At 34.1% G+C, this 15,647-nt stretch overlaps 1 protein-coding gene across 3 annotated transcripts in view; it reads right to left on the bottom strand.

The window, feature by feature from the left end:
• LOC148604665 (apoptosis-inducing factor 1, mitochondrial-like) overlaps window positions 1–9,236 on the bottom strand; it is a 30,530-nt gene extending 21,294 nt beyond the window's left edge. Inside the window, exons 1-5 of one of the 3 annotated variants that reach the window (XM_088549031.1) lie at window positions 9,179–9,236; window positions 5,280–5,476; window positions 4,580–4,679; window positions 4,258–4,373; window positions 1,062–1,144 (exon numbers count right to left, since the gene is read on the bottom strand). In XM_088549031.1, the coding sequence (XP_088405157.1) occupies window positions 1,062–1,144; window positions 4,258–4,373; window positions 4,580–4,679; window positions 5,280–5,476; window positions 9,179–9,188 (506 nt within the window). In that variant the 5' untranslated portion in view covers window positions 9,189–9,236. Of the gene's footprint in view, window positions 1–1,061; window positions 1,145–4,257; window positions 4,374–4,579; window positions 4,680–5,279; window positions 5,477–6,970; window positions 7,161–9,085 lie in introns of those variants that run through there. The other 2 variants (XM_088549030.1, XM_088549032.1) reach the window with 2 other exon arrangements.
• Window positions 9,237–15,647: the final 6,411 nt, after the last annotated feature.

Below are 15,647 nucleotides of genomic sequence, written 5' to 3'. Positions count from 1 at the left end.
TTCACCGCCACAGCGTTATAGTTATAGATTCATACGAGATAAAAATGTACCTCTTAAATATCATACACGTATGTTCTACGTATGTTTCTTGCTTGAATGAGAACAGGAAGTTTACATGAAATGATCAGTTAGCTTTGAACATTACACAATTTCCGACTCAAGCACTGAGGCTAGTCACAAGACTTTATAGGTCATATGCATTAGCACGCCCCAATATTTATGAACATTCATTGTCAGCTGCTTAATCTGGTTCATAAACTGGTTCTCTGTCAATATCATAAGCAACCCAAAGATCGCTACAAGATACTTTTTTAAAAACATATCATACACATGTCTATGCATGTATGTTTTTTGCTTGTATTAGAACGGGAAGTTTACATTAAAAGATAAAACGATCGGTTAGCATTGAATTTATGTAATATTACCCAGTTTCCAATTCAAATACTGGCGTTCATTACAACTGATTATATAAAGGTCATATATATTATCAGTAAACGATATCTATATATAGCCATTCGGGTCATAACAGTTTTGAAAGAGTATTTGTCCCATTTCGGATGTTTGATGAATGCCAAAAATCAGTGACAGTGAATATTTGACAATAAGTGACTTGGTAAACTTAAGTCTTTGATTTAAATCTGTATTGATACACAGAAAGCTTTTTGCTACTCAATGCTATGTAAAAGATAAATTTCCATGCAGTTGAATGATAGAAAAGGACCCATTCTTGTGAAACCCCAGAGTCACAAGACTTATACTCCCTTTACCATCTGTAATCCTAATTAAAATATCTTATAATGATTATTCAAAGCTAAAGCTTTACAAAAACACCAAACAGTAATAAAATTTCACCACAAAATTAACTCTATTGAGCTCACAAGCCTATGTTCTAAAGGTGTCATACAAAGAAATTGTTTAAAGAATTAAGCAATTATTAAAATAAGTTGGACATTTTCTGTCAACTACAGACAGAGGAATGAATGATAGTGTCACTCTATGGTGGGGGATTATAAGCAGATGATATGAGAATCAATTGCTGACAATACAATGTGCTGACTTACCCTGTTTTCTCTCCATACCATAGTTCTTTTGATAAAGGGGGTCTACTATATGGGTTATTTTTCTCTTCACCAACAATCAACACCTGATAAAAGCAACAAAAAATCATTAATACAACAATGCAATTACATCAAGTATCTTATTTTTTCAGTGACTACCGGTAGTATGGCATTTGGACATAATTGTGATATTCACTAGAGATCATGTAATAAACAATATAATTTTTGAAAAACATATTGAGCCAATTCAAATTTTGGTTCACATAAATGACAAACTAAATACCATCAGTATTCTCATCTACTCTGGACTTGACTTTTTATGAGCCACTCGGCTGGTGTTTGTAGAAAAGCAGAGGACACTTACCCTTCCAGTGCACCAGGTCCATGCTCCCAGTTTTTAGTGGATTTGGAGATGCTCATTTACTTTTGTTACTTTGTATGTATTATTTTAGTTACTTTATGTTCTTTGTTGTGTATGTCTGTTTTCCATGCCTGGTATTTCTTCCTGGATTATATTCTTTTGATTTCTGCTGGAACCTTGGTTTCCTTGATTACTCTTTAATAAAAATGTAATGCTTTTAATTCATAGCTGATATTAGATTAATTTTGTAGAAAAATATAGGCCACTGAAAAAAGCTCTTCAACTGAGAAAATATTTATTGCTGAAATCCCAAATTAATGTGCTACAGGTGTGAAGCTGAGTACATGATAAACATGTTACAATGTGTGATAGTACTTGAACTGTGTGAAATGCAGGAGTGATACTGAGTACATACTATACAAGTGTTATAGCACATGGGCTATGTGATACTGAGTATATGATATACAAGTCAATATGTAGGTGTGATACTCAGTAAATAATATACAGGTGTGACACTGGCCACATGATACTTGAGTGGGACATGACTTGAATGGTGTGATATACAGGTGTGATACTGAGTACATAACTTACATGTGCTATAACATCTGAGCTGTGCAATGATATAAAGGTGTAATGCTGAGTACATGATATAACTGAGTTTTGTGATATGCAGATGTATTACTTAGAACATGATATAAAGGTGTGACAAGACCTGAGCTGTGTGATATACTAATGGAAAAAAGAAACTCTGCACATTAATAATTTAAGACAGAAAGCTTTTCTTTCAATATTCAAAATTTTCTTGATGTGAATAGAAAAAAAAAACTTTCTAAACAAAAAAAGAAGATAGGTGGTAAACAAATGAATTCACAATTCTGATCTTGAAATATATATACATTTTTAAATATCGATATTGTGATTATGATTCCAGACAAAAACATTTGATCATTATTCTGTACAGAGTTTACACTATGAATTTTACAGTAAAATTGACTTTTTCCAGTTTTTTGGTGAACAAGAGGCTCTGAAAGAGCCGGAATCGCTCATGTGGAAAACCATGCCCTATTAACTAAGTAAAGTATGCTTTGTTACCATGTTTGACAAAAAATTGCTGAAAAAGAGCATCTATTGATGAATGCTGTAAGTTCAACTGAGTACCTAAGGCACTGTAAAATTTTAGAAATGGCTTCGAAGTGTTTTTTAGATTCTCTGGAAAAAATTGGGAGGAGTCCCCCATGCCTTGTTATCCAACAGGGTGTGAGGGGGGCATTAGCCCACTATACATGTGCAGAAAAAGAACATAAAATGAAGTTAAATCATGGCTATACAACATTTTCATCATCACTTCAACTCAGAAGACCATGTTTACAATCTAAACCAAATATCATTGAAATTAAAGCAAGTGTACAAATTAGCAGGAAATGGCAGCCATTTTAATAATGGTTAACAAAATTTCTTCATCACCATTCAACTTATAAAAAATCATGTTTACATTTGAAAACTAGAACCACAGGAATCCGAGCAACTAGTAAAAATGTCAGCAAATTGGCAGCAATTTTGAAAATGGTCACCTAACAAAAATTTCAATCCTGCCAGTCAACTCAGAATATCAAATTTATCTTATGAGTAGATTTCATCTTTCATTCATCTATAGCTGAGGAAAAAATAGCAAAAAATGCATTTGACCCCTATGTTCCTTTTTTAGTAATTTTAGCTATCTTTTTCTACCCTTGAAAAATTGTAAACAATTGGTTTGTGCTGGATACCTTAAGGAACAATTATGCCAACTTTAATTAAATTTTGTAGCATGGTTTCAGAGAAGATGTTCAAAGTTGTACATGTGAAAACAACAAAATAAAACTGTTTCAGGGGCCATAACTCCTACATCGGGTGACAAATTATTTTGAAAATTTTGGCATCGGTCTGTCTTCTGATGGTGAATATTTTCACCCCACATCAGAGGTTTGCTAATTCAACTGTTCTTGAGTTATTTCAAAAAACAGTATTTTAACCCCTTTGCTCTATTTTTAGTTATTTTAAACAGTCAGTTTGTGCAGGATACCGTAAGGAACAATTAAGCCAAATTTAATTAAATTTTGATGCATGGTTTCAGAGAAGAAGATTTTCAAAGTGTTATATTTGAAAAAAACAACTGAAAAAGACTGCTTCAGGAGCCAAAACTCCTAAATTGGGTGATGAATTATTTTGAAAATTTCAACATGGGTCCATCTTCTGATGGTTATCATTATTACCAGTCTCAGAATTTTGCTAAATTCAACTGTTTTTGAGTTATTTGCAAAAAAACTGTATTTTGACCCCTATCTTCCATTTTTAGTAACAATGGCCATGTTTTTTAATATTTCACAACTTTTAAACAATCAGTTTGTGCAGGACACCCTTAGAAACAACCATGCCAAGTTTCTTTCTAATTGATCAAGCAGTTTCTTGCAGATGTTTGAAAAAAAAGCAAATGATGTCAGACAGACCTAAAGTGATGACAATAGCTAACCTGGCCTATAGGCCAGGTTAGCTAAAAAGTGTTTTTATTTTAATCTCAGATATTGGTATTCATGATTTTTTCTTTTTTTGCCAAAAAATGATTTACAGTATTACCTTGGCATTGTGTAAAAAATTTAAGCAAATATCTGCAATTTTAAGGAATTAATGTGCATTTGCAGTTCTGTTACTTTTTTCCATAAGTATATAAAGATGAGATGCTGAGTACTTGCTATACATCGGTTACATGATATACAGGTGAATTACTTAGAACATGGTATAAAGGTGTGACAGAACCTAAGCTGTGTGATATAAAGGTGTGATACTGAGTACATGATATACCTGAGCTGTGTGATCCCTGAGTCTAATGGACCTCATTGCACTGTGTGATGCAGTACCTGCACCAATTAATAGGTATGGAACATATTCAGGAATCTCTTGGTCCTTATCATCCAGTCCTTTTAAACAAGACCAGATGTAAAATTAAATAACAAAATTCAAGAAAATTAATTCATTTACAGTAACCACTATCAAGGGGGTTAATCATACCATCAAGAGTCATGACAAAGGTCATATGTTAAATTTGTATTAATTAAAATTATGAGGATTCACATACTAATTTTTACCCTAGTACTGTAGATAACAAACATAAATATGAACGCACCTAAACTTATTTTTGGTGCTGACTTTTTATTGCTGTCATCAGCTGCATATACAAAATAAGATTTTCTCAGATCTTCTAAGACATGTCGAGCTTTCCAAACCTTAAAATAAAAAATTATAACTTTTAGTATACATGTACTATACATAATTTTCAACAGTAACAGTGTTTAGATCATTTAGTATGTTACTTCTAGTGTATCTGTGGCATTTTCTAATGACATATATAGCTTTGTATAAGATAGTTAACTTCAGCAATGTGGGTCCAACTTAATATTTTGAAGTCAAACAGGAGGGTACAAAAAGCAGAAAATTCTAATCATCCTTTACAACATCTATCCGTTTTCAAAACATCATTGAAAATAAGCTCCTTTTTTTGAAAATGAAGCAATTCATGTAATAATCATGACCCAGTAAATGTATCATGGCAATACTGATGCCATTCCATAGTAGTGGGTTAGAACAAATGAAAACAATTAGGAATATCATGAGTGTTGTTTCTTTCATGTCACTGATTCATCTACCCATAACCATATGATCAAATTGGTATTAATATTTGAAAAGCTAGCGATACACATTCTATAATGGACCTGGTTGCCTGATATCAACCTCAAATTTTGTCCTAGATCAATATTTTATAACTATACATATACTACGACCATATTGTACCATTTAAAGGACAGTTAAATAGTTTTAAAACTTACAGAATATGAAAACAGTCCAGTGCCTGCTAATGTCAGCCATGTTGATTTTGAATATTGACTTCTATGACTCTCTTTTGTGTATCCATGGTAACTAGAATATTCATCAGTCTTTTGCCACCTTAAGTTTTTATTAATATCTTTGTTATGACCACAAAAACAGCGAACACACCGAAGAGGTGTTGCATTATCACTTACATCTACAAAATGATATAAATATGTAGTATCAGCAGTGTTTAATATAGAAATTAAAATAGTTATAAAATATGGTTGTGCTTACCTTACATCTTTCTTTAAAAGGACCTCAGATGGAAATTGGCAAATTACATCAAAAGTATACACATTTGATAGCAAATCAGGAAACCTTGAGGAGCATATTCATTACAAACATTTATGATTAAATGCAGATATTTCAGCAAAAATATTATTACTAGTATATGCCCATGATTATTAGAATAAATGATATCAGACTCAGTATGTACAAGTACAATGTGTACATAGTTATTAAGATCCCAGACTCCAGCTGTTAAGAAAATCCATGCTGTCACAATTAAAAGTCCAATAAAGTTATATATACAATATAGGTACATTGTCGAAAATTATTGAAGATGTGTGATGAGGCGACGGAACGGGTAGGAAATGCGAGGCTCTGCCGAGCTATTTCCCCTGTTCCAAGCCTAATACACATATCTTCAAGAATTTTCGACAATGTACCTATATTGTTTTTATCCTGTTATATAAATAGTTTTGTGCGTTTGTAAATTTTTTAAAATAAAATTTTAAAATGCATATCCCCTGAGGAGTCCCGATCGTTAAACCCGAAGAAAAAAATTAATACACATGGCGTATGACTCAGTAAAGATTGAAATTCAATCCGCACCATATAATCCATCAAAACTGTTTGAAGAAAATAAGCAATGTATCAAAATTTATTTAATTCCAAGAGACAAATAAGTAAAATGAACAATAAATACAAATATTTTGAATGTTGTAAAGTCGATTTTGAGAACATTAAAGTTTTGAATTTCGCGAGGAAGGTGGAAGCTGACTTGTTTCTGTTTGGTATATGGCAGTAGAGTTCAGGGGTGAAATTTGTGCACTAGTTTCTTTAGGATTTGATATATTTGTTTGAGATTTTTGCAGAAGAGGAGGCAGTTGTATGGGCAGATCTATAATGTAGTGTTCCTCTGTTTCATTATCTTCGGGTTTAGGCAGTAATAAATCCAAGACCATAACAGTTTCCTAGTCATTTGTCTCTTCAAGAGTTTTATCATATTGTAATGCTTCAATTTTTTTAAGTGGGGACCAGTTTATGTTACATTGTGATGGACACTCTGGCTCCGAGTCTGACATGACTGAAATGACAGGGGAAGTCGTCTCCAAACTGATAATGAATCAAATCTGAACGAGATTAGGGATTTGCCATATATATGACAGTGAAAAAAATACAAACAAAATCATTATTTGGTTTACATAAAATCTTTTATTTCATTCAGGTGAAAACAAAACAAAAAAGCAAAAAAAAAGATTAACTGGATACGCAATTGCAATTTGTTTATATCGTATCTATGATGGTGGCCATGATTAATTTACGCATACTAGAAAAAAGTAGTTCTGCCTATCACGTGAGTAGGAGGAGCCAGAAAGTCGATAACCTGCTAATGTACGGATACAGCAAAAAAATAACCATATACCTTTATTCATTTAACAAATAACCTCAGTGCAGGATAAAACTATAATCTATGAAAGAAAAAAGATTCATCAAGCCCAGCCTGGTAGCAAACAGAAGACTTTACATGGTCCTATTACAAGGACTTCCAGCATGACTACTTGTGTGCAAGCCAAGTTCATGGTAGTGACACACTGTATTTGCTGAGATAAGTCCTGCAACGGGAAAGCATGATTTGAGTTACAAAACTATATTTCACCACGATCATGGTCAATCAACTGGCTATTGAAATCTGACTACTTACTACAAAGATTAGATACACCTACAAAGAAGGTAGGCTGTCCTACCACACATGTAAGTACTGATCAAAGAGTAGTTCTCACCAGTAAGTAATTAGGGCCAACCGATTTTTCATCCTCTCCTGTGAAACAAGTTCATGCCCGCCCACAATTTAAGAAAAAAACGCCAAACCCTTGTCATAAATCCATTCCTTAAGTAGGTCAGCAATTACAATCATAATAATATTTTCTGAATTTAATAGAATAATATCAAAGCTTCAAGAATTGAAAGAAAACATGCCCATCAATTGATGATTTGAATTTCTATCAGAGGCTTAAAATTTTGACCACCGGAATGGTAACCCACTATAAGAGTGTATAGTAAATCACAATGGGGAACTTATGAAAAAAGGCAGTGGCTGCTTGTACATGCATTCAATGACAGAAAGCCTATACAGGCTAATCATCCACATGTCCTGTTGAGTCAATAGCACATGGAATCATGACGAAAATGCTCCAATTAAGTTACATGTAGTATTAAATGTGGAAATTGTGGGAAATTCAACTATACAAATACATACAAAATGATACAAATAAAATAGAAGATATTAAATCCTATCTGATTGAACAAGTATCAATAAAAAATCATTAAGAATTAAGACAAAATACACACATTTAACAAACTTGAAAGACTATTTAAAATAAATATCATGAGAATAGGTATAATGTATATGTCCAAGATCCAACGACCCCACTGGAATGAAAATGTCAGCCCAAGGTTTGCACATCCAGAAATTTTTGTTTTGACACATGATTCAATCAAGCACATGTTAAATTATAATGCTGCCATTCCAGACAGTAATCACAAGCTAATGAGTCTTAGCAATGCAATTTCTCCTTACATGTGAAACATGTCCATTCACACTGGAACTTCTTTGTAGGAACTACAATTTTAAGAACATCTCATGCATTAGCACTGAAGTATTTTTAACAATTGGGATATTTACATTTTCTTCCAAGATTTTATTACAATTTTTTTAAACATCTGGTAAAGACGATGCATCAACATTGGCACAAGTCATCACAACTTTTGTGACTTGTTCTGTATCTAAACAACATAAAATCTGTACCTTTTCAAGTGCAGGGGCTTGCTCCTACTCTCGAATACACAGCCCAACTAGTATATAACACAAATACAAAACTGTCCAGTTAATTAAGTGTGATCACAGTTCGCCAAGCCATTAATAGTCATACATTTGCAGATAAGTTGGACAATATTTCTGTAACAAATCAGGCGTTTCCAGCATGATTCCATATGCTATTGAAACAAAGTGGGTAAGTGGATGATTAGCCTAAAGTGGCTCCCTGTCCAAGAATGCATGGACGAGGAGCCACAGCCTTTTAAAAAGGTAACTTTTACCATATATGGAATGTTCAGATGTTGCACTGATTTTAATATGTTAGTAAACACCTCTTAGTCTTACATTAATGACATTATCATATATGATCCTCATGCACAGGCCACTGTTCTTTGTTACAGAAAAAAATCAGAATTTGCAATTGCACTGGTTTGAGGTTACACAGGCACAGGAAGAGGTTAAACCACCATATACATGTAGTCTATATATTATAGGTTCCAAATACATAAATGTTTACCAGATACCCAAGTATATCAGTCTTTCAACAATAAACAGGCTAAAATTTCATGTTTCCGGGTTAAAAAGTTTTTAGTTTATAATTTAGCTACGAATACTTAACCTTAAATTGAGATAATGTTCCAAATTTTGACAGACTCCCTCCCCCCTTTTTTTATATTGAAGGTAATATACTAGCACGTAAAAATAAACAATTTCACAACATACTGGATAAAAGAAAGTTTCTGTCGAGGACTCTTGGTGAAACCCCAAGCTTATCCTTAAACTTTGCCTTGTATAATGTCGCAAACAAAAGTTTACCCCGGTACATGCTTCAGAAATGACTGGAGTTTCTTCAAAGGGAAGCAACTCTTGGGTCTTACTAAAAAAAAGCGCACGGACTCGTCCGAGAGCGCCCAGGACAATAAAATGCACCCGAGCAGTATTTTTGTGTTTGGATGACAAAAATGTAAGGTTGTGGAGAAATATCATTTGCTATGACAGAAAATATTTATTTATGGCAACACACATTACAAGTCAATGTTGAATTTAAAAGAGTAATCAAGGGAACCAAGGTTATAGCAGTATTCAGTAATCAAAAGAATGTAATTCAGGGATAAAGACCCGACATGGAAAACAGACATACACAACAATGATTGATTGTTATCTTTTAATGCCGTTTCGGCGACTAGGGCCATATCACGGCAAGAACATTCAATGCACATACACAACAAAGAACATACAGTAACTAAAATCAAACATATAAACTAACAAAAGCAAACGAGCAACTCGGACTCCACTAAAAACTGGGAGCATGAACCAGGTGCACCGGTAGGGTAAGCGTCCTCTGCTTTTCTAGAAACACCCGCTGAGTTGCTCATATAAAGTCAAGTCCGGGGTAGACAAACGAGGAAAGGAAAACTATGACCCGTTGAATAAATCACTTTTCATGGTGCAGATGGATACACCATAACGATCCACGAGTTCATGATGACGACCATAGAACTTCTGTAGTGATGACTTCAATCGTGTACCAACATAACCCTGTTCCATAAGCCTATTTGTTAGAGTTCTAGTGCGATACAAAAAGTCTGCTTAGTTTCGGCAAGCTCTGGCATAACGTATGAGTTGTGATATGAACCCTCCATACGCAGGTGCTGAAGGGATGTTGCCACATATGAAAGGAAAGTTGACAATTTTGAATGAAAAGTCATCACGTTTGACGTAAAGTTTGGTCAATGGTTTTCCTTTACCATCGATTTCTAAGTGTAGGTCAAGATAAGAGGCTGACTTCACAGTGTCTGTAGTATCCTTTATCTCAAGTTCTTTTGGGTAGATGCGATGTATCAAATCCCTGAAATTAGGATTGTTTAAAGATAATACGTCATCTATATAGCGGAAACTGAGATTGGAGGATCTAGCCAAACGATATTCTTTCTTTCTGATCAGATCAGCTATAAAGTCAGCCTCATAAGAGTGAGAGAATAGGTCAGCAAGTAAAGAGCACAATTTGTTCCCATTGGAATGCCGATCGTTTGTTGAAAAACACGTCCACCACACTGGACAAATATGTTGTCGATTAAAAATCCCAGCATTTTGTAAACGTCTTCCTCTGTATATTTGGAAGATGATTTTGAATTATTTCTTACAAAGTATGAGGAATCTCTACCAAGAACTATATATTTGTATCTAGGTTTACCATCTTTTTTGGAAAAACAACGATGTATAATGTTTTTAAGTTGTTATTTTAACTGAGTGGGGAATAGAAGTATACAGTGTTAAAAAATCATAGGTTTTAATGCTATTGCATTCAGATAATAGTCTTGAACTAATTGTTTCCAAAAGATCTTTCGAATTTTTCAGGATCCACATTGAATTAACACCACTGCGGGAGTAACAAGTGATGTAGTAGGACTGCAAACCCTCTTTGACAGTTGTGAGTATAGAAGTTAAAAGTTTTGAAAGAGGTTTGGTGGTACATTTTGCAGATCCAGCTATGAAACGTTGTTTGTATGGATTCTTGTGGAGTTTAGGAATCCAGTATATAGATGGTAAATCACAATCATCGTCCTTGGTAGAGAGACCAAAAGAGGATAGCACAGATTTATGGTTTTCCACAATCTCTTATTTGGAGAGTGTGGTAGCAGTATAGGTCTTATCACTGCTATTATTTTCTACGTCTACCTCTGATAATAAACATTGGATGTAAAACGTTTTGTAGACAAAAACAATGTTGTTTTGGGCCTTGTCTGCTTGTACGACAACATATTTGTCATGTATAGTAGACAATGTTTTTGCTACATCGGGGTTTTTAAAAACTGATGTAGCCTTGGCACTCATTGACCTACTTAAAACAATCGTTTCAAAATTAAAGACCTCACGCCCTTTAACCACTCTGATAGAGAATCAATTTCTTCTTGTTCTCGTTTTATCCATTTTTCCAGCATGGTTCACGGTACTTGGGACCTTTAGAAAGGATATTACGAAGAGATTCGTTTTCGATGATGGTTAAATCTCCCGTAACGACGTGACCAGAAGGACCATAATTGAATGGAGAGGTTTTGCAAGAAAAGTCAGGTGGTTTAGCCTTGAAGTCCTCAATCTCGAGGTTCTGCTATAGCCTTTTATTATTGAAAATTTTGGATGCAATGGGTGAAGTATAGGAATATGAAATAATTGGTATGGATTTGTCTTTGAAATATGGGGGAATTTTGTTGGTAACGTTTTTGTGATGGAGGATGTTAGCCAAATTAATTGCATCTATACCTTTGTTGACAAAAGGTAGTGGAAGAAATGATCATTTTTCTTTGTCTTGACTTTTCACACAAACTGGTTTAAAGAGTCTTGTGGAAATCAATATCCAAAATGATGGCAACAAGTCTGTATAATGATGAGGTGGGTCAGAAACAGGAGTGTCAAGACCTGTTTTGTAAAGGGAGTGTAGTAGAGTGAGAGGTATAGAATAAAGTTTGGTTCTAATGTGATGAAGTCCAAGAGGTTTTTGTATGAAAGGAAGGAGACCATCTATGGAGACATCATGTAACTTAGGTGACGTATAATGGCGATGGCCATGACTCCTTTCCCGTCTTGGAGTTTTGTCAAATAAATTCATCACATTTATGCTATTGTTATATTGGCATGAAAGGTTTCCTATACTTTTGATGTTGTCATTCCATCCGTAAGGTATACCTAGTCTGCGTATCCAGTACTCCTCTCTTTCCCTACGATAGTTTTTACTTAGAACGGGACTGTTCGTAGGATGGTAATTTTTTTCTAAAATACGAACTTTCATGGAGAGGATTGAATGATCTTGCTGATTAAAGTGTTGATAAACTATCGGGAATTTGGTGGTGTTAATTTCCGAACGATGACCGCACATTCTTTTGTTTAATCGTTCTTGCGTTTCTCCGACATATACTAAACCACATAAGTTGCATTCTAATCCATATATTAAGTTTGTTGATTTGCAACTTAAGTCATCGTGACTATTTGTATGGAAGGTTTTGTTTGTAAGGGAACTGGAGAAGTAAGGGTCGGTTATAAGAATGTTGCATGTTTTGCAATTTTTAATACCACATTTTCATATGGTACAATGTGGTTCGTCATCATTGTAGTCAAATATACCATTTAAAGTGATGGAACATGGTTTGATAATTTTGAAATTTCGTCAAAATTTTTGTACTGGAATAGATGGTCTGCAGACTGAACGTGTGATTGGGTACTTTTAGTTGAATTGGTCGGGGCACTTTCCATACCAGATGTAAGTGTGCTAAGATTCCCATCTGGGGACACCACATACAAGACAACAGAGTGTCCGATCTGCTGTCAGGTTCGGACCTTTTTATACTGAGCGACGTCCGAGCCAGTTTTTCTTTCATTCCTCTTGTTAAAACCATTAATTTTTTTTTTAAATTGCATTACTGGGTTGATGATACCCTCGGGGAAAAAATCCACCAGCAGAGGTATCGACCCAGTGGTGTGAAAGAGTAATTAAGGGAACCAAGGTTATAGCGGTAATAGAATTAAAAAAGCTAATGACAAAACAAAACCAAAAACAAGTAAATGAACTTTAAAATAAACATTTAACCTGGATTTTTTAATAATGACACTAGATATAATTATTATCACATTTTCAAACTCTAGAAAATGTAATAATTGTTTTTAAAGTAAAAAAAAAAAAAAACACACATAAGTAAAGTTTTTCTATAAAAAATAAAATTTGTAAATATTTGATCATGAATAATACAAAATTTTAGACTGACAATATTTCATAGAACTTTAAAAATAATGTCCCATAAAACCTGGTGAAAATGTATATCATAAAAGTATAAAAAAAATATCACATATCCAGCATATCAACAAAAGCACTAAAACATAATTATGCACTAAGTTCCTCATTTTGGAAACACAATGTTCAACAGTCTAATTAAAATTAGATCTTGCGTTTTTTTCATTTTTGATGTACGCAAGGTCTAACGTTATCCCGATTTCAATCTCATCTGAGTGACCTATGTTACGTCATCGTAACCTTACAATTGACCAATCAGAAAAATTCCCGCAATAAGTATGCAAATATGCCCTAAATTTGTTCAACCAATCGGCGCGTAGATTATAAATTACACTTGGAAGAGTAACAAAAATGTCGGACGATAAATTTGAAATTGCTATTCAAGAAACTTTATGTGCTTTTGGTGTTAGTAATTTGAAGCCTGAGCAGAAGACAATACTAAGATGTCTTATTGATCAAAAGGACTGTATGGCAACCTCCGGCGAAACAAATAAAAATCGGAGAGGCTAATTTTAATTAGACTGAATGTTCAAGAAAATTTCAACGATGTCGTTGTACTGGTTTTTTTATTCTCTCTCTCTCTTTTTTTGGTCTGTTTTTTTTTTTTTTTTGCAATGGTTGGTGTGTTTTTATTTTGAATTTCGCAAAATTATGCCATCTGTTGATTCTATGTTGTTATCTCTATTCCTCGTTTAATTCATTAACTTTTGGAAGAGTGTAGTGTAGTGCACGGGTTAGTCGGGAACGCTGATGCTTCTTAGCGTAACGTCATTTCCCGTATTATTGTGTGTGACATACACTTCCGCTGGAGAAGCCAATGGCGAAAGTGCTTATAATATCTTAACCATGCAGCGATCGGCGCATGTCCATGTATTGGAGCTGTACAGACTGGGTTAGCTTTAATGTATTGTTTTATTTTCCATTTCTTTGAGGCTGGTATTGTGAAGACCAAATCAATGCTACTATACATCAGTCTTCATTCAAATCAAAAGTAGTTCAAATATGAACACAATTGACCAGGGTTCATAGTATGTAATAGCCAATATACTAGTATTAATCAATAGCCATGCCATTGAAGTCTGTTGAATTGCCCATTGATTGAAAAAATGTAGTTATTGTTAAGTACTACAATACTAACTAAGTAATTATTCATACGAATCAGCCCAACTTTGAATAATTCAAAACAAGAAAAACTGTGATTAATGGAATAATATGACATTTCCTTGATACTAGTCGAGTGTGCCACTAAAACAACTTTAAGAAAGTTTAATCCATGTCAACAACCACAGATACCAGCAGGAGAATAAATTCCAATCGTGAATGCAGAAATTAATTCGAATAACAATTTAAATATTGTAATAATAAAATTGTATCGTTATAATTATTTACTTGTTACCGTTATGTAATAAAAATAACACCCGGACGCTCTCGGACGCGTTCGGGCGCTTTTTGGTATGACCGACCCTGGGAACTTGTAAACTGAGAAACGAATCGAAACGTGAGAAAACGAAATTTTACGAAATCTGTTAAGTGAGAAAATGATATCCGTACATGTCAGCCAAAATCCGACGTATAAAATAAACTTTATATTTGTTTTTTTTAATCAAAATACAAAGACGTGCCAAACGTATTCAGGGCACGCCCAAAATTTGTAACCCTTACCCGTGCCGTATCAAATTCTCCATACCCAAATCAGTATAGGGTAAGTAAGTCTCATCACGTGTCTTCATTGTTCCATGAGACTAGGTCCTTATCTACCATTCAAATGTATTGAAAGACTAATCAAGGGAACCAAGATTATAGCGGTAATCATAAGAATGTAATCCGGGGACAAAGACCAGACATGGAAAACAGACATACACAACAAAGAACATAGAGTAACTAAAATCATACATACAAAGTAACAAAAAAAAATGAGCAACTCGGACTCCACTAAAAATGGGAGCATGGACCAGGTGCGCCGGTAGAATAAGCGTCCTCTGCTTTTCTAGAAACACCCGCCGAGTTGCTCATAAAAAAGTTAATTCCGGATAGACGAAAGAGAAAAGAGATTGGCCATTTACCGAACGTTGCGTTCAGCATAAAAAAATCAAACATCTTTTTACACAATATCCAGTTTTACATTATAAAAAATGTAAAGAAAAGCATAAAATAAAATATTTTGTATTGTAATGCTGCGTATATAGACCCGGAAGTAAACAATAAGATGCAGATCGGTCGTCGGATTTCAATTGTTCAGGTTACAGACCACCAATTCAACCAATGAGCATTTGGAACGTACGCAAAAATAGTCCTACGCAGAAATTACCCCTGTTCCTCATAGTGCTGTGAAAAAAGTTCTCATCTTATTTAAAAAATTTAAACAGTTTCTGAAAGGAAAAACATTTCTGTACATTTTATAGGTGCATTTTGCTTCTTGTGATGTGAAGCCTAATCTCCATAATGATTTTTAAATATACCGCTATCTTGTGAAAATACTGGGATTTCCCATGCTATTTATAG

Source organism: Perna viridis, chromosome 10, assembly GCF_037379345.1.
Source record: "Perna viridis isolate PV_CMFRI_1.1 ecotype Kerala chromosome 10, ASM3737934v1, whole genome shotgun sequence".
Taxonomy (NCBI): Eukaryota; Metazoa; Mollusca; class Bivalvia; order Mytilida; family Mytilidae; genus Perna; species Perna viridis.
Note: the sequence above shows the minus strand (reverse complement) of the source record. Positions and strands in the feature narration are given on the sequence as shown.